This window comes from Gobius niger (genome assembly GCF_951799975.1).
Source record: "Gobius niger genome assembly, chromosome: 1".
Lineage (NCBI taxonomy): Eukaryota > Metazoa > Chordata > Actinopteri > Gobiiformes > Gobiidae > Gobius > Gobius niger.
In genome coordinates this window covers 38,177,495-38,202,366 of record NC_136852.1, presented here as the reverse complement: position 1 = coordinate 38,202,366, position 24,872 = coordinate 38,177,495, and the positions used below count along the sequence as shown (strand labels likewise).

General features: G+C 44.7%; 3 protein-coding genes across 3 annotated transcripts; all 3 read left to right on the top strand.

Annotated features, from left to right (window-relative positions):
* Positions 1–1,829: 1,829 nt before the first annotated feature.
* On the top strand, positions 1,830–8,126 carry LOC306972846 (uncharacterized protein). Its single transcript, XM_079569553.1, has 4 exons — positions 1,830–2,004; positions 6,760–6,894; positions 7,722–7,859; positions 8,005–8,126. Exons 2-4 carry the CDS (start codon positions 6,769–6,771, stop codon positions 8,083–8,085), a joined length of 345 nt encoding a protein of 114 aa, XP_079425679.1. The 5' UTR covers positions 1,830–2,004; positions 6,760–6,768; the 3' UTR covers positions 8,086–8,126.
* A 1,566-nt stretch (positions 8,127–9,692) lies between these two features.
* Positions 9,693–11,941, top strand: LOC306973760 (uncharacterized protein; the record flags this gene model as incomplete). Its single annotated transcript, XM_079570757.1, has 3 exons — positions 9,693–9,779; positions 11,307–11,723; positions 11,804–11,941. The coding sequence occupies exons 2-3, from the start codon at positions 11,316–11,318 to the stop codon at positions 11,939–11,941; spliced, it is 546 nt and encodes a 181-aa protein (XP_079426883.1). The 5' UTR covers positions 9,693–9,779; positions 11,307–11,315.
* A 329-nt stretch (positions 11,942–12,270) lies between these two features.
* LOC306972032 (transcription termination factor 1-like) lies at positions 12,271–23,631 on the top strand. Its single transcript, XM_079568475.1, has 9 exons — positions 12,271–12,426; positions 12,495–12,680; positions 13,211–13,289; positions 14,344–14,468; positions 14,556–14,748; positions 17,905–17,991; positions 20,813–20,878; positions 22,962–23,047; positions 23,200–23,631. The coding sequence occupies exons 1-9, from the start codon at positions 12,306–12,308 to the stop codon at positions 23,373–23,375; spliced, it is 1,119 nt and encodes a 372-aa protein (XP_079424601.1). The 5' UTR covers positions 12,271–12,305; the 3' UTR covers positions 23,376–23,631.
* The last annotated feature ends 1,241 nt before the right edge of the window (positions 23,632–24,872 follow it).

Sequence of the window (24,872 nt, the reverse complement as noted above, 5' to 3'; positions counted from 1 at the left end):
TTCATGCAGCAAAAGTCTGGAACAGCCTCAGTGAGGACGTGAGACAGGCCTCAACTCAGGCTGACAGGACACCTTTTTAAGACTGTCTATGGCAATTGATTGTATTTAAACACATTTTAATATATACAATATACATATATTTGTAATGTATTTTTAAAGTACTGTTTTATGTCATTTCATTGTGTTTTTAATGCTTTTTATTGCATTTTATTTATTGTGTTTGATTGTCTGGGTGTCACATTGAGTACATGTGCCATACAAATAAACTTGCCTTGCTTTAAAAAAAAAAACTGTACATTGTACATGTAAAAGTACATTTTGAGAAAATGTGTCTTGAACAATTTCACTTCCATTGAACACTGGCCCAAACCTTGACCCAAAAAATTCACCCAAACCCTGGTTTTGCCAGTAGTGTCTTTCCTTAAGCCCATAAGCCCTTAAGCCTTTTATGACTGAGGCTGAGCTTAAACGTCCATTTTATTCTTTTGTAGTATTTTGGTCATGCTCTCCGCCTGTTACTTTACCAAACACCACTGAAGATTAAGTCTCAACAATTGTTTTTTTGTCTATATGGTTGCACTAAAATATTTTAAGTTTGAGATTGAAAATCCAAAAACCGTTGGGGAGTCCAGGGCTGGTTGCCTCAACAGAACGTCACGGTAAATGTCATATGTGACACATTGGACACAATGGCCACTGTTTTCTGTTGTTCTTACCTGAGCTTAGACGAGTTGATGTGTACCTGTCTGGTCTTTGGGCCCGGAAGAGCACGGTCGCTTCTAACTTCACCCCGTTTGGAGCTACAGGAACATGGTGGGAGAGGCCAAATGCGAACAACATCTTTGGTCTTTGTGCGTGACTGAGCGCACACACAAAGACCAGACAGGTACGGATCAACTCGTCTAAGCTCAGGTAAGAACATATTTGCTAAAGATTTGACCCAGCTTTCTTAAGTCCGAACATTTTTGTGATGTTTACAGTTTCCCGTCCTTATTAGACACTGACAGGAAGTGACATAGATGAAGGCAAACAATTTTAAACTGTTGCCGTGCCGACCCTGTTATAGATACAAACGGCATCTATGGAATTGCCCATATATGGTCCCGTTTAAAGCAGTTGAGGGGGGAACAAAGAGGAGAAAAACATGTAATTTCTCCAAAACTACTTTAACAAATGCTGTATCATGAATATCGTTTTCTACTCAATAAAAAAAAAACGCAGACATGGCGAGCATGCCCATAACTACAAAATAACAGAGGATGCTACATGCTAATGCTAGCTATAAGTGCCGTTTTTTTTTTCTGCTGTGAAAAAACATCCATATGGACCTGATCTAGACCTGACTTTGTGTGTGATGAATACGTTTATATTCCACCAGAAAACGGCTATAAAGAGTGAAAAATTGGGTTTCCCAAGAGGTACTTCCTTCCCCCTCGGCCAGGCCACACCCCCTTGTATGATGTGTCGCCATCTGTATGTATGTCAATGGGAAATTAGTCAAACTGTGATGGAACTGTACCTCTATCTGTGTCAGAAACTTCATATTTTCAAAAGTCATATGCACTGGGCATAGGCACTGTTGTTAGCAGATTTGTTTTTCTTGTGGTGGGACGAAATTGTTCTCCTTTATTGTAAACTCAAACATGTGTGGAAAAAACCTCTGTGCATCTAATTATAAAGCATTTGCAACAATTTAGGAGGTCACTGGGAGCGGAGGAGGTGCAGAAGAGGAGGTGCAGAGGAGGAGGAGGAGGTGTAGCGGTGCGGCCATGGGCCCACGGTCTGAATAGAAGTGAATGGAGCTGAATAAAGGAATGTGTTTCCATGACAACGGCACCAAAAGAGTGGAGTCCCCGCTTCAGTCCAACCCACTTTATTTAAACAACAAAACCAAAGTCTGCGCATTAGATAAGCTTCAGTCCTGGGTCAGTCCGGCTTCAGTCCTGGTTTTGTCCCGGTTTAGTCCTGGTTGGTCCCAGTTTAGTCCTGGGGAGCGTCTATGAGGTACGGCCTGGTTTTTACAAACTCCTTCCCTTACTCTCTCCTCTCTCCTCGCCTCCTCTCTCCTCGTTTCATTTCCCCCTCTCTCCTCTCCCTGTCTTTTAGTCTCTCCTGTCCTTCTTGCCTTTCCTCCTATCTCCTTGCCTCCTCTTCTTGTCTCCCCTCTCCCCATCTCCACCTCGTCCCCTCTCTCCCCGTTTCCTTTCCCTCTCGGTGGTGACCTACTTCTGCTGCTTCACTCTGGTCCTCAGACTGTGGCTTAATCGATTTATTTACTTGAATTTGGACAGTGATTCATCAACATCTCAGCAATAAGTTTCAGCGTAAACAAGTTTATGTTTTTTTATTGAACCAAGACTTGATTGCTACATTACCAATTATCAACCCATACCCCCCGCCCAAAAAAAGTCAAGGCTTTCAACATAGATTATCGTCATCAAGTATCCTGAGTGTTTTAACAATGTACAAGGCGCTACAATACGAGATCCATTCATTGAAGAAGGCATTCAAATGCGAGGTGGTTGTAGTCCATATTTTCAGTATCAGTGTAGCTGATTAGGAAAGGCAGCTTGTGCTCACCACCATCAGCATGGACTGAATGAACCCCCTCCCTTTCATGTGTGAAGCGCTTTGGGTGTGACCTGTGTCATATGAAAAGCGCTATACAAATAAGATTCCCTTCCCTTGTGTGAGAGTTAGCATCACTGCTAAATAAGCCTCTATGTAAACACGTCATTCTATCTCTCAACCCAGTTTCCTAACTTTAACCTGGTCTCTAACCCTAACCCTAAACATTTGTAAAACTAAACTTAATAAAGCCAACTGAAAAAGCTCGATTTGGTGTGTCGTCCAATAAGAATTCACAGGTCATGGATTATGGCTCAGTTTGGAAAATCAAATGAGGCTAAACGTGCCAGAGTTAGCATCACGGCTAAATAGGCCTAAGCCTCTAAGTAAACGTGCCAGAGTTAGCATCACGGCTAATGAAGCCTCTATGTAAAAGTGCCAGAGTTAGCATCATGGCTTAATAGGCCTTAGCCTCTAAGTAAACGTGCCAGAGTTAGCATCATGGCTAAATAGGCCTAAGTCTCTAAGTAAACGTGCCAGAGTTAGCATCATGGCTAAATAGGCCTAAGCCTCTAAGTAAACGTGCCAGAGTCAGCATCATGGCTAAATAGGCCTAAGTCTCTAAGTAAATGTGCCAGAGTTAGCATCACGGCTAAATAAGCCTCTAAGTAAACGTGCCAGAGTTAGCATCACGGCTAAAGAAGCCTCTGTGTAAATGTGCCAAAGTTAGCATCACAGCTAAAGATGCCTCTGTGTAAATTTGCCAGAGTTAGCATCATGGCTAAATAAGCCTCTAAGTAAACGTGCCAGAGTTAGCATCACGGCTAAAGAAGCCTCTGTGTAAATGTGCCAGAGTTAGCATCACGGCTAAATAAGCCTCTAAGTAAACGTGCCAGAGTTAGCATCACGGCTAAAGAAGCCTCTGTGTAAATGTGCCAGAGTTAGCATCACAGCTAAAGATGCCTCTATGTAAATGTGCCATAGTCACCATCACGGCTAATTAATCCTCCATGTAAACGTGCCAGAGTTAGCATCATACTGTAGAGGCTAATTAAGCCTCTACAGTATGTAAACGTGCCAGAGTTAGCATCATGGCTAATTAAGCCTCTATGTAAATGTGCCAGAGTTAGCATCACGGCTAAATAGGCCTAAGCCTCTAAGTAAACGTGCCAGAGTTAGCATCACGGCTAAATAGGCCTAAGCCTCTAAGTAAATGTGCCAGAGTTAGCATCATGGCTAAATAAGCCTCTAAGTAAACGTGCCAGAGTTAGCATCACAGCTAAAGATGCCTCTATGTAAATGTGCCATAGTTAGCATCATGGCTAAATAAGCCTCTATGTAAAAGTGCCAAAGTTAGCATCATGGCTATTTAAGCCTCTATGTAAATGTGCCATAGTCACCATCACGGCTAATTAAGCCTCAATGCAAACGTGCCAGAGTTAGCATCATGGCTAATTAATCCTCTATGTATACGTGCCAGAGTTAGCATCATGGCTAATTAAGCCTCTATGTAAAAGTGCCAAAGTTAGCATCGTGGCTAATTAAGCCTCGATGCAAACGTGCCAGAGTTAGCATCATGGCTAATTAATCCTCTATGTAAACGTGCCAGAGTTAGCATCATGGCTAATTAAGCCTCTATGTAAAAGTGCCAAAGTTAGCATCGTGGCTAATTAATCCTCTATGTAAACGTGCCAGAGTTAGCATCATGGCTAATTAAGCCTCTATGTAAACGTGCCAGAGTTAGCATCATTGCATTTTCTTCAAACTTAGGTTATAGACTGATTCATAGGGTTTGTCTGGAAGTCCGTTTCCGCCATGTTTAAAAAATAAAAGCCCAGTAGGAAGTCGAAATTACGAGATTCAAAGTCAGAATTCTTTGTTTTAAAAACGACATTTTTCACAAAATTACGAGTTTTAATTTTGAAATTGCGACTTTTAACACTCGAAATTGTGTGTTTAAATCTCATACTATGAAATTACGAGTTTTTAAGATCGGTGATCATAGACGTTGGAACGGGAGGGGGCGTCACGTTGGAGCAGAGCCGCGGCACAGATGTAAACAGTCAGAATCATGGAGGAGCTTCATCGTATTTTGAACTGGAGCTACTCTGGCAGCAGCTCTGGGACTTTTACAAAGACACACATCAGTGTTTCTTTTACTCTGAGCTGGGCTTGTTGATTTTGTAGCCCCTAGTTGGACGCTTGTACTTATTGAAGACAGACAAATTTTGACCAAGGCCGAGAAATGTATAGTTTATAGCAGAGGTGGGAGACTCGAGTCACATGACTTGACTTGAGTCAGACTCGAGTCGCAATTTTCGGGACTTGAGACTTACTTGACCAAAGCTGCAAAAGACTTGACTTGACTTGGGACTTGCTGTTTGTGACTCGAGACTTAACTTGGACTTGAGGCTAATGACTCTCAATGACTCGCTGTGACTTTATAGTTATTATTTATCTGAGTGAAACTGTTGAAAGATCAGGATTCATTGCGTAAAAGCGGCGCATCTATGTTTACATTATGGTAATTAGCCACATGCGTGTTCGGTTTCCCGACACAGGCTTCTAATCAATACAGCGCGAAAAGGCAGGAGGAAATACGACGTCGAAATACGTGCATTAAAAGTTTTCTAAACAGAGTGAAGAGGTGGAGATTTACAGACAGGAAAATGTTTCAAACAATGGACTGGACCTACAGCGCAGACGGGCGCCTCGAGAACGACGATGCGTAAGAGCTGATTAATCAACAGGAATCTTGGGGCTTTTCGATGTTTAAGGCGTTCACACAAAGTTTACAGCATTTAGTGGCTATTTTACGCATCCGCACACAGCCCAGTGACAGCGGGACTGAAGGCTACGCGGAATCTACTTTAGCAGGGGTGAATCCGAGTATACAGGGGCTGGGGCAGTACAGGGGCACCACTGACAGAAAAACTGCCAGAAACTAACAAAAATACAAATATTATTTTAGATTTATCTTTCAGACTGCAGGGAAAAGCAGCTCATATTTAAAATACTATATTTCATATTTTTTAAGTCGCCCCCCCAGGGCCCCCTTCCTTAAAATGCTGTCCCAGCAATTTTGTACATAGACTGTTTATTTATAATATATATACTTTGAATGTTGTGGCGTTTAAATATTAATTAGACTTTAAATCCAAATCCATGAATTTTTAAATGTTTGATTTTAGCCTAAATTTTCAAAATTACGGTATCTTGAGAAAGCACTTGTTATTTTCAAGATTAAACACATGAAAAGTCGACACGCTGGCATTTGTGACTTGAGGTGACTTGCCGGCTAAAGCAAGACTTGACTTGACTTGACTTGACAAAAGCTATGACTTGACTTGACTTGACTTGAGCCCATGACCGATTGACTTGGACTTACTTGGGACTTGGACCTTCACGACTTGGACTTGACTCGAGACTTGCATTTAGTGACTTACTCCCACCTCTGGTTTATAGGTTTCAATTATTGCAACATGGTGAGTGTGAGAGCAGAGAATAGGTGCAGCCAATAAAAACAGTTAAAAATGATTAGTAAAATAGACTCAAAAACAGGGCTTATCTAAACGCCACTAAATTAAATCTAAAATAAAGGTAACGGTGGGCATTATCCACGATGACTCCTCTCCTCCTGCGACGGGGCTGTACAGGGCGGCCAGGGCTCGAACGTCCACACCAGCAGGTTTCTCTCACTCGCTCCTCACCACGGCACATCTGCTCCGTTCCACAGGCCACACTAACTGTGCCCCCTCGTGGATTTCCATATGACCCCCTCAAGACTGACGTCTGACGACGGGACTGAGTAAAAGAAACACTGTTGTGTGTCTGTCAAAGTCCCAGAGCTCCATTAGCTCCGGTTCACAACACGATGAAGCTAATCCTCCATGATTCTGACTGTTTACATCTGTGCCGTGGCTCCGCTGCAACATCACTGTTGGCAATACCATTCCATCACGGAAACACAGCAAATCTCCGGCTAAGTACACACTTAGCGATGCTATTCTGTGATTTAGACTGATGTATAAAAAATATAGAGGGGAATCATTCTGGTCTCACCAGGCTACTATTTCTGTTCATACCCTCTGTCTGTATATCCTTCAGACCAGTGGTTCTCAAAGCGGAGTTTGGGGCCTGTCTCTGAACGCTTTTGATCTGACAGTGTGTTTTGTTATTTCACTATTTCAGGGCGGAGTCATGTCAGTGTCCAATCAGAACAGTTCCCGTCACCCCTCTCCCTGCAGAACCCCCGCCCCTCCCTGCAGAAGCCCAACCCCCTTCAGGCTCAGGGGGTGGAGCCTGGGCGGTCGGAGCCGCAGGAGGGTGAGTGGCACAGTGGTTAGGCCTGATCCATGTGGACAGCCATCGTCTGTACATGTTCATGTGTTATAAATACACTGCACGATCAAACAAGTGTCCTTTACCTGGATGTAACTAACTGATCTGGGGCTGCGGCAGCTGCTTTAGCAACACTATGTCCCCAAAGAATGAGATCAGCTGACTACCTCAACATCGTGTATGACTAGGTTATTCCATTGATGGATACTCTTCTTTCCTGATGGCACGGGCATATTCCAAGATGACAAGGCCGGGATTCATTGGGCACATTGTGATAAAGTGGTTGAGGGAGCATGAGATGGATGGATGTGAAGGCGACATCTTTAATAATGGGGCGTGGCCAAAGCTCTCAATCATAATGGGAAAGGAAATACATCTGTCAGACACTGAAAAGTCCAAATCTGTTAAAAGAGAGATGCAGCCGTCTGGAAACTTCAATAACATTGGGATGGGACCAGAACAAAACCGTTTTTTTTGGTTACCAATAGCCAACAGGGTCGCAAGAAAAAAGTTTACAGGAGAAAACACAAAGTCACTATCACAGACTGAACAAAAATCAAGCATGGAGGCTTCAGGAATCCATAGTCTCACACTGCTGCCATTTTCAGCAGCTGTAATAGAACTGAAGTGCCGAGAAGTGCAAGGTGTTCAGTGAAAAGTGTTACACCTGTCTCATGCTGGCAATTGTCTCTGAACTGCTTGTACTTCTGGACACCTCAGGTCAATTAAAGCTGCTGAAAATGGCAGCACTGGGAGATAATGGCTTGTGGAGGAAAATGAGGTCAAAAACTGACTTTATTCATGTGTCTTAGGAAGAGGACAGTCTGATCGACCTCGTCCTAAAGAGTCAGAGTCAGCGTCTGGAGAACCAGCGAGCTCCGGTCAGTCTGCTGCAGGAGCCCGCACCAGGACCTGAGCCTGCAGAGGAGAACCACCTGGACCCACAACAGGTCTGTGATAACCAGCTGAGTCCACAGCAGGTCTGTGAGGACCACCTGGGTCCACAGCAGGTCTGTGAGGACTACCGCAGCATGTCTGTGGACGTCAGAGCTTCTCCAAACATGTGAATAAAACTGTGCTGCTTTCTTTTATCAGGAGACGCTGCTGAGTCTGATCTACAGAGTCCAGTCCAAGAGAATCGACGAACAACGAGTCCTGTTCCATAATCACACTTAGTCTTCTAGAACCTATAGAATCACACTCAGTCTTCTAGAACCTATAGAACCACACTTAGCCTTCCAGAACCAGATCTTGCGTTTCTAAATGCAGACTGTAGACTAGACGTTTGCGCAGACGGATGGCGCTTTGTACGGTGGGGGGTCACGTCACGATCATGTTTCTACAGCATGGAGTTTACCCCCCCGCTCTTTACTTGCGCTAGACATGGACAGTGTTTAACTCACAGTGGGAATAATGGTTTGTAGTTTGTCCTACAAAAGCTTAAAAACAAGTGCGAAGCTGCGTGCAATGTTAATGTAAGAAGAGATCGAGCGAAGGGGATGCAGTAAGCGCTGTCAGGGCAGTCAGTGCTGCTTGTAGCACACGCCTCAGGTGACCCATTTTTTCCCTAAGCGACTCCCTCAGGCTACTAGCAAAAGCTATCTCGCGCACCGTTCTCTGTGCGCAAGATAGCAGCCTCACCTCCACCAATGCTGTCCTTGCGCCAGGCGGAAGATTGGGCCCTTAATGTAGTCTTTATAGAACCACACGTAGGCTGTGTCCTCTGCCCCTCGGCCCACATTTACTACATGCCTCACTATAGTAGATTATAGTCACTCATTCAGTCGTTGATTCACAGCTCCTTCTCCTCGCTGCAGATCACGCTTGGGTAAGCTGTGAATATCCAACAGAATGAGTGACTACATCTGCTATAAGTTCACTAAACTACAGTAATAATGGATTTCACCGAAGAGAGACACTTTTTTTAGTGTCTCTCTGGACATTCCCGGACACAGACACCAGTGGTTTATAATGGGACTGAGGTCTATCACCAAAACAGCAGCATTCAGCCCAGCTTGTGCTCTTCTCCTTTTCAAAGGACACTGTCTGAGTACCTGCTTCTGCCACTGAGGACAGTTCTAAAACAGAAATCCAAACTGCATCAAACCCCACTCCATGTTTGTGGTGACAGGTTAACTAGGTCTTGTTCACTTTCCTTATTATTTCTAAATCGTACCGCTGCACCCCTACTGGTGAGGTGTGAGAATACACAATCAAAGGTTTCCCCCAAAGTTCTTAATGAACGTGAACAACACCAGTTGATAAACAAATAAAAACATTGATGATTTCGGTCCCAATCCAACCAAGTCCAGTTGACTATCAGGTGTCAGTCCGACCTTAGTCTTCCACTCCCACATTTAGACCTGCTTTAGTTCTCTTGCACAAATCATAAATCTCCTCATTTTTAAATATTTGAGAGATACATTTTACTAAATATAGGCTATGTCTTATATCGTTTTGAATGTGTAAAATAACAAACTAACGATCTATTTTTTACTGTGAAAAATATGTAAATAAACTAAAATATCTGTTGAGAAAATGTGAATAATAATGTTTTTTACTCAATAAACTTAATTCACCATTTTAATGTGTTTATTATTATTATTATTATTATTATTATTATTATTATTATTATTATTATTATTATTATTATTATTATTATTATTATTATCATTATTATTATTATTATTATTATTGTATTTATCTATATTTTTCTCTTTTATTTTATTTTTCCGTGAGGCTCATTGGAGCTGGTTCGCGCATGCGCAGTTTTGCTCCCGGAAGTAAACATTGGAATCAGGAAGCGTCGCTGTAGTTTTGTGCGACACGCGGTTCTAGGATTTCACGTGAATTCGGCCCCGAACTTAACGGTGAGTTCGTTTCGTTTTCTGTGAAATTGCCGAACAGAGCCGTGATTTTCCGAGAGGAGACTTCACAGCCTGTCAAACTGTTTCCCCGCCGTGTTAGCTTGCGTGGATACTTGTGCAGCTGAGAGCGGTCAGGTTTGTTTTGTTTTGTTTCACTCCGCTTTGGCCTGAGATGAGGAATGAGCTGAATGTAGAGATGAATGTAATTAGATCATCTATTCAGGTAGCCAGTTTAAATGTTTGGTTTTATTTTGTGACAGTTAGGCAACACAATTTGCTCAGGGGGATTTTGAAACTTGCGTAAATGTTTTGAAGAAAATGTATTCTGAAAAATTCATGTTTCTCCTTGTTTTTTGGGTTCAAAGCTTAATATACTTGCGATCGCATGGTCGACATGTCAGGGGGCTATGGTAGGCAATTTTAAAGGAACAGGCCACCATATTGAGATAAGTTCTAGAGCTCAGACGAGTTGATCCGTACCTGTCTGGCCTTTGTGCGTGCCCGTGGAAGAGCTTCTAACTTCAACCCTTTTGGAGCTATAGGAACATACTGGGAGAGGCCAAATACTAACAACATCTTTGGTCTTTTTGCGTGACTGAGGGCACACAGTTCTTCCATACTGTGATATGTTCTTACCTGAGCTTAGACGAGTTGATACGTACCTGTCTGGTCGTTGTAGGAATACATTGGGAGAGGCCAAATGCTAACAACATCTTTGGTCATTTTGCCAGACAGACAGGTACATATGAACTCGTCTAAGCTCATTTAAGAACATATCTCGGTGTGTAAAAATTGTGTCCTGTTCCTTTAAGCCACATTGCGTAGAATTTAGCCAATTAATGAAATTGAAATACAAGCATTTGTTTTAAGGCGTATATATTTTCATCATTGAAAAACACCTCATAAATGTAGAAACAAACATGAGCCTTGCTGAACCTACTGCTATAAAAGCAACATCTACCAAAATCGGTACATCCGGGTTAGGGGAGAAAAATGCTAACGGTGCAGCAGCTACGCTAACCCCGGAAGTAGCGACTTTAGTAAATATTACTTTTTAGCTGTAGGTGAGGCATTTTTGGTTACTTAGTCTGAGAAATGAGTAGGTTCAGTAACTCTCCGTTGAGTTTCATTAATATTGATGGCTGTTTTTAAGAGTTTTTTAAATGTTTTTTCTCACATATTTGCTAGTCTGCTAGTACGCGGAAGCCGAAGTGGTGACGTCACGCTTAACAAACGTATTCAGCCTGTTGTTTTTTTCACTAGGCAATGTTTGACTAGTGCGTGTTATACTCCGGAGCGACATACTGTCCAGAAATTACGGTATCTAAAAATGTCAACATTGGCCACTGCGGTAAAGATCATTGTTTTTACAATACAATAATACTAAACTTTATTTCTGATACCATACTACTATGGTTTAACGGTCCCCAGCCCTAGCCTTGAACAGCCATCTCTACAATGACAGGGTCAGGTGCAGCTGGAGCAGCAGAAGTTGTTTTGAGAATTAAAAGTGTCACCTTTAACCCCCAGGCGTTCCTAATGGATCCACCCCCTGACACCACAGACCCCGTCACTGCCCACAAACTCAAGAAGAAGAAGAGGAAGAGCAAACATGCGCACGACGACACAGCAGTAGAAGAAGAAACGGTCACCGAGCAAGGCGCTGAGGAGGGCAGACAAGGAGACGAGGAGAGGACGGAAGGAAGCGATGGGGTCAAGAAGAAAAGGAAACTGAACGGGGAGAGCACTGACCCCGAGGAAACAACACGAGGAGCTGACGAGAGGAAATGTGGAGGCGAGAAAATGAAACGAGGAGACGACGGGGAAATGACAAAGAAGAAGAAGAAGAAAGGGACCACCGAGAAGGAGGAGGAGAAACAGACCCCAAGCAAGGCAAGGAAACAGAAGAAAAGTGGGGAGAGAGCGCCTCCTGAAGAGCAGACACCGGTGAGGGTGAAGTTGGTAGCGGGTCTATGTTTCAGGGTGTGACACAGGGAAATAAAGTTTATTCTGTTTTTTTCCTACAGCAGAGAAGAATCCAAACAGAAGAGCTGCTCGACGAAGACGAGGAGCTTCCAAACTCCCCCCACCACAGGTCGGTCCCAGACACGCCGTTCACACTATTTTTGTACTTAAGTTTTGGGTTTTGTCTAGTCTGCTTTTGAATAAATTAAATGAAAAGTAGTGGGGCTGCACAATAAATCGCAATATCAGCAGATTAATGTCTGTATCAAAGCCACAATACAACTTGAAGTAGAGGTGGGCAATATTGACAAAAATGAATATCTCACATTTTCTTTTCAATATCTCGATATCGATATTCAGACGATAGTTTTGCGATCGTCCAAAGACATGTGTGGAATATTGCAACGAAGTACTTGCAGGTCTTTTGACTTGATGTGTCCTATTGTATTGATTTAACTGCACATAAAGATATTCCCCAATGAGGCCATGGGGAAATAAAACACTTTAAAAAGTTTTTTCTTCCAGGAGTTTATTCCTGATGTTCTGTTTCTTCTCCTCAGGGCGATGGAGGCAGAGCTGGCAGAATTGGAGGAGTATATTCCTGATATTCGGACCAAAGCTGCCGACGTGATCTTCAAGATTAAGCGATACGACCTGCCCAGATTCCGAGAGTTCAAACGCCAAGGTCTGGACAGAACTAAACCCAGTCTGAACTTGGCCTGAACCAGGACTAACCTGAGTCTTCTGTCTCAGGGCTGAAGATCCGCTGGGGCAGATACTCTCATGAGGAGAACCTTCGGATCAGGAGAAACGTGGACGACTTCCTCAAACTCACCGGCATCGAGACGGTGGACGAGCTCCTCTTCCCTAGGAGGTATCCAGACAGAGAGCTGAGTCTGAAGACCCTGAAGAGCCAGTACTGCTTCTACCAGAGACTATGTATGAAACACCATACACCTCCCCCAAACACCTAACATCTCAAAATATCTACTACTACTACTACCGAACTTCGGTATATACAATGGGATCAAGTTAAGAAGTAAATATATATAGCCATAAACCATATCAGGTCTTAACAAGCCAAAGACAGGTCTACTGCAGCACTAAACAAGACAAATGCTACAGAAGGAACAAGGTCCAAGATAACCCAGTGATTCGTAAACAACACAAGCCTCTTGCTCTTACAGCTGTGCGGACAGAGGCTGATCAGACACTTGTCTGCTCCAAGTGTAGACTTTATGAAAAAATTCCGCGGTATATGACACTCGCACTGTTATTTATTCAGCTTGAGCCGCTCTTATCCACGTTAACTTCTACCATTGAACAGAAAAATGCAAGGAGCTAAGTGCATTAGTTCCAGGTCATGATATAGGCCAGAGGAAACTTCGGAGAAAAAGCTGTGATACATTGTTTCCTCCCTCAGAGAGTGTTCGGGCAGATCATAAACCGTCACTGTGTTTGTGTTGCAGCGGACGGTTTACAGAGGACGTCTGAACAGGTTTATAACCGCGCCAAGAAGATGTTCGACCGACGCAACCACCTGGGCAGGTAGTATTACTACTAGAAACCCACTACTACAAAAAACACTACTACTGCTACTACAGTACAGACGACTCTAACGATGGGAAGTTCAGTCGGTACAAAGTCCTCTCTCAGGCTCTCAGAGGAAGAGGCGTAACTGTCCTCTCAGGCTCTCAGAGGAGGAGGCGTAACTGCCCTCTCAGGCTCTCAGAGGAGGAGGCGTAACTGCCCTCTCAGGCTCTCAGAGGAGGAGGTGTAACTGTCCTCTCAGGCTCTCAGAGGAGGAGGTGTAACTGTCCTCTCAGGCTCTCAGAGGAGGAGGAGTAACTGTCCTCTCTCAGGTTCTCAGAGGAGGAGGTGTAACTGTCCTCTCTCAGGCTCTCAGAGGAGGAGGCGTAACTGTCCTCTCTCAGGCTCTCAGAGGAGGAGGTGTAACTGTCCTCTCTCAGGCTCTCAGAGGAGGAGGAGTAACTGTCCTCTCTCAGGTTCTCAGAGGAGGAGGTGTAACTGTCCTCTCAGGCTCTCAGAGGAGGAGGAGTAACTGTCCTCTCTCAGGTTCTCAGAGGAGGAGGTGTAACTGTCCTCTCAGGCTCTCAGAGGAGGAGGAGTAACTGTCCTCTCTCAGGTTCTCAGAGGAGGAGGCGTAACTGCCCTCTCTCATGCTCTCAGAGGAGGAGGAGTAACTGTCCTCTCTCAGGTTCTCAGAGGAGGAGGTGTAACTGCCCTCTCAGGCTCTCAGAGGAGGAGGAGTAACTGCCCTCTCAGGCTCTCAGAGGAGGAGGCGTAACTGCCCTCTCTCAGGTTCTCAGAGGAGGAGGAGTAACTGCCCTCTCAGGCTCTCAGAGGAGGAGGTGTAACTGTCCTCTCTCAGGCTCTCAGAGGAGGAGGCGTAACTGCCCTCTCTCAGGTTCTCAGAGGAGGAGGTGTAACTGCCCTCTCAGGCTCTCAGAGGAGGAGGCGTAACTGCCCTCTCAGGCTCTCAGAGGAGGAGGAGTAACTGCCCTCTCAGGCTCTCAGAGGAGGAGGAGTAACTGTCCTCTCTCAGGTTCTCAGAGGAGGAGGTGTAACTGTCCTCTCTCAGGTTCTCAGAGGAGGAGGTGACGGTGCTGGAGAAGCTCCACACGCTCCATGGAAACGACTGGAGAACCATCGGAGACAAACTGGAGCGCAGCATCCAAGCCTGCGAGAAACGCTGCGCCGAGCTCGGTATGAATACTTTTTCATGACATTTAAGCCCTGCATTTTGACACAATTTATTCAATGAGTTGACAATGCTTCTTGATGTATGCTCAGGCTTCCAAAATGGCCCCTGGACTCCAGAGGAACTGCAGAGATTCCAGCGCGTGATGAAGAAGCACGTCCGACGCCAGATCCGAGCGTCCCAGAGTCCGGACGCCTCCTGGATTCAGCTCTGCTCCAAACTGCCCTGGTCCAAGATCAGCCATAGAATGCAGACACGCTCCTGGAACCAGTGTCGCGCCAAATGGTCAGTCAGAGTCCGATGTTCTCCCCATAGGAATAACAGAAACAATGTTAGCCCTGAGCTACAGGTTAGATCGGGCCCGACCCGAGCCCGCAGGCCTAAAGCCCGACCCGACCCGAGCCCGCAGGCATAATGCCTGACCCGACCCAGCCCAAGCAATTAACTTGAAACAAACCTGCTGTAAATATTTGTTTATTGAAGGCTCAGATAGGTGCATCTGTTTGAGAGAGAGACACAGCAGTCGTGCACACACCTGGGTAGGGCAGAGACGTACACGGCACTGAGCAGGTCATGTGCCAGCGCCGCAGCTCAATGTCTCTGTCTCCTCTTTGCCGTCTCCTCTTTTCCATCTCTCTCTCCTCCTCCTCCGCCTTGTTGTTCATAAACAACGCGCTGCATTTACAAAAGCTGCTTTTCACGCGGTAACAGGAACCAAACTGCTTATTTATCCACTGTAAATGAAACGCTGTCCTGAGAGAAAGGGTGAAGAGCGATGTTCTCTGCGTGGCGCCGGTATCACAGCCTGACCATGCTGCTTAAACCAGTCCCTCCAGGATTTCGCGGGCATTTTGTCTGATTGTTGCGGGGTAAAACGCCTGATTTCGCGGGCCATTTTGCCCAAAGTTGCGATGAAAAGTTGCAATTTTTTTTCTGCTTAAAACAATATATTTTTACATTAAAAATAACTTTTCTTTGTATTTTCATCAGTTTTAATCAAAGAGGCTCTGGGGAATAATAAAGGACTTAAAATATCAGTTATTTTAGATAATTGTATCATAAAATAAAAAAAGAACCATGTGCGCCCCTCCCCTCTCGTCTCCTCCGCTCAGCTACAGAAAGTAGGCGGGGCTAAAAGGCCTGTTTCTGCGAGTGTAGGATCTGACTCCACACAAATCTGATAAGATACAGCCACGAATGAGAATCCGCGGAGAACAGACCAAAGGACGAATGTTTATTTCACACATCCACATTGAACTTCAGCTCTGGTTCAACAGAACGGTGACTCCTAAAGCTCACGCAGTAAAAGCTCCAGCCCTCAGACACACGCCACCGCCTCACGGGGGAAAGACGCGACTAAACGCACACGCAGCGTTTACCTGTCAGATAAACTTGGACAGAGCGGTAGGAGATCCATGGTCCACACAGCGGCTCAGGCTGTACAGGCCCGAGTGAGAGGAGGCGGAGCTTCAGGCCCAGGCGAGTGAGAGGAGGCGGAGCTTCAGGCCCAGGCGAGTGAGAGGAGGCGGAGCTTCAGGCCCAGGCGAGTGAGAGGAGGCGGAGCAGAAGCCAAAGGCCTTCGGTCTGAGGCGGAGGCATATACACAAAAATGTAACAAGTAAAATATATTTCAATGATCAGAAACTCACTTTAGTTGCGCATAAGTTGCGGAGTTAAGAAAAAGTTGCGAAGGAAGTTGCGGATTGTTGGAATAGTTGCTGCGGGAAAGTTGCGGGATTTTGGAAAAGTTGCAACTCCTCTGATTTCGCGGAGTTTGCTTGATGTTGCGTTAATAGTTGCGATCGAAATCCTGGAGGGACTGTTAAACGTGACAACACAGCAGCACGTGCGCCCGCCCCCCGCACCTGCACCCCCTCCCTCCCGGACTCCTCTATTTTATATTGAGTATAACCACATTTTGTGTCCAATAGGCTAAGCCTATAGCATAGATTTTTATTAGAGATTATAATGACAAATCTAACCTCTGCCCTGAGCCTGTTCTCCATAATAATGTTTCCAGGCCCCATAGGTATGACATGTCCGTTTATGACATGTCTATCATTTCTGTGCTTTCTCCATCATTAACATATTATTAGAGGAGGTTTAGTGGCCACTGGATCGGACCCACAACTGAAGGTGATTTAGCATTTAGATCAGAGGACACTTTAATATGCTTATTTAAAGTCATAACTCCAAAGGTCTGTACGTTCATTCATGATTTCTAACAAGGCTTTGACGTCACCTTAATGTGGACAACAGCTTAAAACATCTGGATCAGTCAGAAGCATAATAACAATGCTAATGGCTGCAGGAAAAATATATCAGACAGGGTAATGCTATCGGCTATAGTAACAATATGTTGAACAGGCTAATGCTAATGGCTACAGAAAAATATTTTGGACCAGGCTAATGCCAACGTACAGGAAAAAATGAATGAATGAACGGGCTATTTCTAACAGCAATAGGAAAAGTACATTGAACGGGCTATTGCTAATAGCTATAGGAAAAGTACATTGAACGGGCTATTGCTAACAGCTATAGGAAAAGTACATTGAACGGGCTAATGCTAACAGCTATAGGAAAAGTACATTGAGCGGGCTAATGCTAACAGCTATAGGAAAAGTACATTGAACGGGCTATTGCTAACAGCTATAGGAAAAGTACATTGAGCGGGCTAATGCTAACAGCTATAGGAAAAGTACATTGAACGGGCTATTGGTAACAGCTATAGGAAAAGTACATTGAACGGGCTATTGCTAACAGCTATAGGAAAAGTACATTGAACGGGCTATTGGTAACAGCTATAGGAAAAGTACATTGAACGGGCTATTGCTAACAGCTATAGGAAAAGTACATTGAACGGGCTATTGGTAACAGCTATAGGAAAAGTACATTGAACGGGCTATTGCTAACAGCTATAGGAAAAGTACATTGAACGGGCTATTGGTAACAGCTATAGGAAAAGTACATTGAACGGGCTATTGCTAACAGCTATAGGAAAAGTACATTGAACGGGCTATTGGTAACAGCTATAGGAAAAGTACACTGAACGGGCTATTGCTAACAGCTATAGGAAAAGTACATTGAACGGGCTATTGGTAACAGCTATAGGAAAAGTACACTGAACGGGCTATTGCTAACAGCTATAGGAAAAGTACACTGAACGGGCTATTGCTAACAGCTATAGGAAAAGTACATTGAGCGGGCTAATGCAAACTGCTATTGGAAAAATCCATTGAACAATCTAATGCTGGAGAGAGCGACTTGCTAAATATTTAAATACGTTAGGATCGAACGCCGCTTCTCCTTTCTATATCTATGATCCTCCCTGTGTCAGAGTCGGATGCCCTTCCTGTAGAGCTCAAATTCCTAACTGTGATCTATTGACCACAGCCCTGTTCCCTGTGTCAGAGTGAGTCAGATGCCCTACCTGTGTTTCAGGTTCTCGTATCTGAAGAGGAGGCTCAATGGGAATCAGAAACCTATTCCTGGAGTTGCCATTCAGACGAGGATCAGGCTCATCCAAATGTGAGTCACTACCACAGTACTTTTACTGCTATTACTGCTACTACAACACTATCAGAGTACTGCTATTACTGCCCATACCACTACTATCACAGTACGTTTACTGCTCATACTGCTACTACAACTACTACCACAGTACTTTTACTGCTACTACCACTAGAGGTCTACCGATAGATCTGTCTGATATATTTTATATCTTCAGGCATTTAGCCTCCCAAAGTTTTCCGATCTCTGCACGAGTATGAAAATATGAGCTCTGTCATGCAGCCTTAGAGCCACAGCCGCATCTAAAGGTTTTATTAGAGGAAAACTATACATTTATGGCAACATTACACACTTTTGTTTACATTTTACAAGAACAAAACTTAAGCCACATGAATAATTGAGTCCGCTGTGAAAGAACAGATGCTAATGTAGCCGAACTAAAGGACATGTGTAGTTGCAGAAATTACCAAAAACGGAAATCAAACAGTTGTCTTTTGGTGATTTATTAAGAGCGGTAAAAAAAATGATAATTTGTGAAAAGCAAATGAATAAATGATCAAACACATGTAAACATATGAGTGAGACTGACAGACAATGTGTGATCACACCGAAATCTCAAGTCAAGTCTGAGGTGTTCTTCTCTTCACCCCAAGTATATAGTCATGCCAACAGATGGACAACGGAACATCAATGAGATTAGCAACGTTCCTAAGGAAATAATAAAGTACTTGAGGTGGCAGTTTTACGGTAGTGTTCTGTTTCTGAAGAGGTAAACAGATCGGACAGGTCATGATCTCTTCACCAGTGTTTATCCAAAGTCTCAACCTGGAGAAGTCGGGGTTCAGGTCAGTACTTTAGTGTGTTAAAGTTCACTTAGATGATTATATTCAACATATTCAAGACACAATGATAATTATTCCATAATATTATAGCAAATATTTGACTTTGTCTTATTTCTGTGACAGCAGTAGCAGCAGACATTAGGATGAAGCACTTTATTCATCATCAGTCTGTGTTGTTTCATATCACCGTGGTTCATGTTGAGTCTGTGATAATTGGACAGTGATGTTTAAATTCGTTGCTAGAGGATATGGAGCGTATATTGTACGACGTAACTTCCTGGTTGTTCTGTGTTAAGAAGGTTCAGATTGTCCGGATTGTCCTCACAGAAAGAGCAGCTGAAGCTCCTGATCCTGCACATTGAGTTGCCCTGTGCAGGAACAAATAAACATGCCTTGCCTTAACTGCAAATGGCTCCTCAAGGTCGACCTCATGACGTCGGCCTCAAAGGTTAAGGAGGTGCAGCCTTAGTTTTCATACAAACACTAAGTTATAGCTACTGTTGTTAGTTAACTGGTGTTAGCTTCAGAGAGAGGCATTCTATTCTATTTAGAATAGAATAGAATGCTTTAATTGTCATTATACACAAGTATAATGAAACCTGTATGGCATAAACAACTTACCACCACTGAGTATGGAGTGAATGTAAAATTGTCTTGTGGCTTTGTGACCATGTCTGTGAAAGATGCTCTACAAATAAGGCTCTTCTTCTATTCAAAGTCTCAATAATGAATAATAACAGAAGCACTCACAGACTAAAACAGTAGTAGCGGCTACAATGTGGTGCTAAAGTGCTATTAAAGGGATATTTCAGGATATTTGACATAGGGCCTCATTTCCTAGTTGTCCAGAGTGTTGCTGATTTCTGGAGATATTTTTTTTGTAATTCAAGCAGTTCTTATGTTTGAAGAGTTACGTGGCGCTAGGCTAGTGCAAGGCTAGTGCATTTCTATGGTATGAGCTAGCCTGCATTAAAAAACAGTCTGTGTCAATAGAATAATTTTAGCCATTTTGTATTTAAAAGACCTTATATTTGCGCAGCATCAGCTTCGTGGTTGTATAAGCTCCGCAGCGGTGGAGTGATCTGCTGAAAAATAGTCCCTCAAAATGCGATCATTCATGTGATTCAAGGTCAGTTATATTCCAAAAATTACTCTTATGGACACAGACATTTATATGGTTAGTCTGGTGTTATAAGTGATTTGCCTCAGGTGCACTGTGGAGCGGGTCACACTGTTTTTAATGCAGGCTAGCTGATACCATAGAAATGCACTAGCCTAGTGCCACGAAACTCTTCAAATATAAGAACTGCATGAATTACAAAAAAAAAAGATCTCCAGAAATCAGCAACACTGGATAACTTGGAAATGAGGCCCTATGTCAAAAATCCTGAAATATCCCTTTAAGGTGTGATGGAGCTAACAGCTTGGTGGTAGAAACTGTTCCTCACCGCTGGTGTGTCTTTAAAGGAACAGGCCACCGTTTTTCCATACTGAGATATGTTCTTACCTTAGACGAGTTGATGTGTGCCTGTCTGTTTTTTGTGCGTGCGCTCAGTCACACAAGTAGACCAAAGATGATGTTCGCATCTAGCCTCTCCTCTATAGTGTCAAACGGGGTAAAGTTAGAAGCGACCAAGCTCTTCCACGTTTTCCCTTTGTAAATACAGTTACATGAGTAGTTCCACGATCCAAGTATAGTCACACAAAATTAAACATGTGGATTTTCTAAGCGGATAAAAAGGGGAACTATATTGTAAGGCGTAATAACACCTTTGGAGCACTTTGATGTCGAAGTGCGTACAATATAGTACAGTACACATTTTATTCAGTACCTCCTTTTTGATTTTTCTATACCAGTAGACCCAGCCCGAGGCGTTTTACAAAAATATTGCACGTGCATATTGGAATGAGCCTCAGCAAAACCCCTATCGGTCGACCTCTGGCTAACTGCTTGTACCATGGTACTCTTGCTGCCGTAACCCTGTGCTGTTGTCCAGTCTGTTCCAGCAGCAGGTCGAGGAGGTATGTGACATCGACTGGATCGAAATCTCCAAATCTGTCGGGTCAGTCCTGTTTAATTCACCTTTATTTAACCGGGTCAAATGTTTGAGAACTAATCGTCGGGAACCGGTGTAACGTCGAGATGCACTGAATGGTCTTGCTTTATGATTATTGACAAAACTTGTACTTTTTTGTTTGTTTTTAAAGCCTATATTTACAACAGACGGATATTTAAAGGCAAATTGTTTTAGCAGCTACGTCATTTACTAATTACATGTAGAATAGACTGCCTAATTCAACAGTAAAATTAATGAAATCATGTTATTTGCTGAATGTAAAGTGACTCGATAGTACATGCGCAGCAACGAAAAGCCGTCCGTTTCGATTGTACACCGGCAGGAGAACATCCATAACAACAAACCAGACATGGACAAAAACATGACACAGCAGCAGAGAGAGAGAGAGACTAACCATATAAATGTCTGTGTCCGTAGAATCATGTTTGGAATATAACTGACCTTGCATCACATGAAAGATCGCATTTTGAGGGACTATTTTCTAGCAGATCACTCCGCCGCCGCGTAGCTTATACAACCACGAAGCTGATGCTCAAATATAAGTTCTTTTTAATACAAAATGGTTAAAATGATTCTATGGACACAGACATTTATATGGTTAGTCTGGTGTTATAAGTGATTTGCCTCAGGTGCTCTGTGGAGCGGGTCACACTGTTTTTAATGCAGGCTAGCTGATACCATAGAAATGCGCTAGCCTAGCACTAGCCTAGCGCCACGAAACTCTTCAAATATAAGAACTGCATGAATTAGAAAAAAAAATCTCCAGAAATCAGCAACACTCTGGATAACTAGGAAATGAGGCCCTATGTCAAAAATCCTGAAATATCCCTTTAAAGTAAATGCATTCATTGTTGAAGTGCAGGGTGGGATTACTGCTTTTTGAAATTAACTAGAATTTAGAAGTCAGCTTAGCGCCCATACGAGCGATCTCTGTTATTGTTTACTTCAGCAATTTTGGCCGGATGTTTTGGTGAATGGTCGGCAACAGCTGATACATCCAGGCCTCTAACGGGGTTAAAATAAATAAAAAATATATAAAATGATAGATCTGTTACAGCGCATCAGAAGCAATGCCCTGTTTATGAACATCGCTTTTTTACCCATCATAGAATTCTTTTCATTTGTTTAAAAAATCGTAAAATGCTTATCACGGCCCCCAGATGTGACGACATCAGGAGCGCTCGTATTCGACTATGGCAGGGGTAGGCAACGTCAGGCCCGGGGGCCAAATCCGGCCATCAAGCACAGAACCTCTGGCCCCCAAGATGATTTCGAGAAATAATATTGTGCGGATAAAAAAACAAATACCTGTTAAAGTAGTCTAAAAATGTGACAAATAGTGTCAGTATTTTTAAAATGTCCTGTCAGAACGTCCCTCTTGGTCATATAATGTTAAATAGTGATTCTCTACTGGTGGGTCAGGACCCAAAAGTGGATCACGGCGTCTATAGGCTATATTTTATTCAATATTTTCCAATTGAAACTGCACGGAAACACTAACTGTGTCTGTTAATATGAATGTTATTGGGTTGTTTTGATCATAATTTCAGTCTTAAAGGGATATCTACTGCTTGTTCAACAAAAACCTGTGTGGAAAATACAATATTTTATACGAAATATGACAAATTACAGTTTTATTTGTTATCCAAGGGTAATGGTGGGTTCCAAAGCCCTGCCACTTCGGAACAGCTGATGAAAACATTGGCATTTGCAGATAATAGTTCTTTACTTTAGGCTACAATGTTGAGCTTTGGCCCTTGGGTGTTTTGGCAATGATGAAAATTGGCCCTCCACAACGCAAACTTGCCAACCCCTGGACTATGGTGTAGTTTAGCATAGCAGCATTAGCATTGGATATCAAACCGTTTTCTCTGCAAAAATCATACGGAATAAAATAGCAGAGTTTGTAGCCGGCGGACGGCTCTATAGACACTGCTAAATTAGACCTACAATGATTTTTGAACAACGTGGTAAATCTGAATAAACTGTCATGTAGATAATCCAGTGCAGATGGAAAGAGACTGTCTGTTTATGTGTTGATGTTTTTCTGTTTATGTGTTGCCTTCAGGGGCCTGACTCCGATGTGTGCGCAGAGGTTGTTCCACAGGTTAAAAGTGTCTCGTGTCGCGGGATGGAACACGCTGTCTTTCGCAGGTTGGACATTTTTACAAAGTTACATTTAGTTTAGACAAAGGCTGTGTCCTAAACTCTTCATGGTTTTCATTCCACTTTTCCAGCTTTAGTAGCTTAAAAGTGTCACTTTAAACTAAGGTGTTTTTCTGACGATGTTTTTGTCTTCGTCTCAGAAATCGTGGACGATCTGTTTCAGAACGAGATTCCGGGGCTTCAGATGAAACTCGCGTCCAACAAGAACCACGCCCACAACCCCGCCCCCGAACAAGAACCAACACCAGAAAACTTCAGTCTGGACCAGATCTTCCCAAAGAACGAGGAGGAGTTCACAGAGCTGGACAATAGCTGAGGCTCAATGCTGGACATACTCTGCTACAGCCGAGGCCCCCTGCTGGACACAGTCTGAGCTACAGCCGAGGCCCCCTGCTGGACACACTCTGTTACAGCCGAGGCCCCCTGCTGGACACAGTCTGAGCTACAGCCGAGGCCCCCTGCTGGACACACTCTGTTACAGCCGAGGCCCCCTGCTGGACACAGTCTGAGCTACAGCCGAGGCCCCCTGCTGGACACACTCTGAGCTACAGCCGAGGCCCCCTGCTGGACACAGTCTGTTACAGCCGAGGCCCCCTGCTGGACACACTCTGTTACAGCCGAGGCCCCCTGCTGGACACAGTCTGTTACAGCCGAGGCCCCTGCTGGACACAGTCTGAGCTACAGCCGAGGCCCCCTGCTGGACACAGTCTGTTACAGCCGAGGCCCCCTGCTGGACACAGTCTGTTACAGCCGAGGCCCCCTGCTGGACACAGTCTGTTACAGCCGAGGCCCCTGCTGGACACAGTCTGAGCTACAGCCGAGGCCCCCTGCTGGACACAGTCTGTTACAGCCGAGGCCCCCTGCTGGACACAGTCTGTTACAGCCGAGGCCCCCTGCTGGACACACTCTGCTACAGCCGAGGCCCCCTGCTGGACACAGTCTGAGCTACAGCCGAGGCCCCCTGCTGGACACAGTCTGAGCTACAGCCGAGGCCCCCTGCTGGACACAGTCTGAGCTACAGCCAAGGCCCCTGCTGGACACAGTCTGAGCTACAGCCGAGGCCCCCTGCTGGACACACTCTGCTACAGCCGAGGCCCCCTGCTGGACACAGTCTGAGCTACAGCCGAGGCCCCCTGCTGGACACAGTCTGAGCTACAGCCGAGGCCCCCTGCTGGACACAGTCTGAGCTACAGCCGAGGCCCCCTGCTGGACACACTCTGAGCTACAGCCGAGGCCCCCTGCTGGACACACTCTGAGCTACAGCCGAGGCCCCCTGCTGGACACAGTCTGAGCTACAGCCGAGGCCCCTGCTGGACACAGTCTGAGCTACAGCCGAGGCCCCCTGCTGGACACAGTCTGAGCTACAGCCGAGGCCCCCTGCTGGACACAGTCTGAGCTACAGCCGAGGCCCCCTGCTGGACACAGTCTGTTACAGCCGAGGCCCCCTGCTGGACACAGTCTGAGCTACAGCCGAGGCCCCCTGCTGGACACAGTCTGAGCTACAGCCGAGGCCCCCTGCTGGACACAGTCTGAGCTACAGCCGAGGCCCCTGCTGGACACACTCTGAGCTACAGCCGAGGCCCCCTGCTGGACACACTCTGTTACAGCCGAGGCCCCTGCTGGACACAGTCTGAGCTACAGCCGAGGCCCCTGCTGGACACAGTCTGAGCTACAGCCGAGGCCCCTGCTGGACACAGTCTGAGCTACAGCCGAGGCCCCCTGCTGGACACAGTCTGAGCTACAGCCGAGGCCCCCTGCTGGACACAGTCGGTTACAGCCGAGGCCCCCCGCTGGACACGTGATGTGATTTTAT

Bases quoted from the DNA above. Each gene is read 5' to 3' on its own strand.
- LOC306972846 (XM_079569553.1), top strand. From the start codon at position 6,769: ATGTCAGTGTCCAATCAGAACAGTTCCCGTCACCCCTCTCCCTGCAGA. The intron at 6,895-7,721 runs GTGAGTGGCACA...CATGTGTCTTAG, and splicing joins GCGGTCGGAGCCGCAGGAGG to GAAGAGGACAGTCTGATCGA. The intron at 7,860-8,004 runs GTCTGTGATAAC...TTCTTTTATCAG, and splicing joins ACCACCTGGACCCACAACAG to GAGACGCTGCTGAGTCTGAT.
- LOC306972032 (XM_079568475.1), top strand. From the start codon at position 12,306: ATGGAGGCAGAGCTGGCAGAATTGGAGGAGTATATTCCTGATATTCGG. The intron at 13,290-14,343 runs GTAGTATTACTA...GTCCTCTCTCAG, and splicing joins CGACGCAACCACCTGGGCAG to GTTCTCAGAGGAGGAGGTGA. The intron at 14,749-17,904 runs GTCAGTCAGAGT...CCTGTGTTTCAG, and splicing joins AACCAGTGTCGCGCCAAATG to GTTCTCGTATCTGAAGAGGA.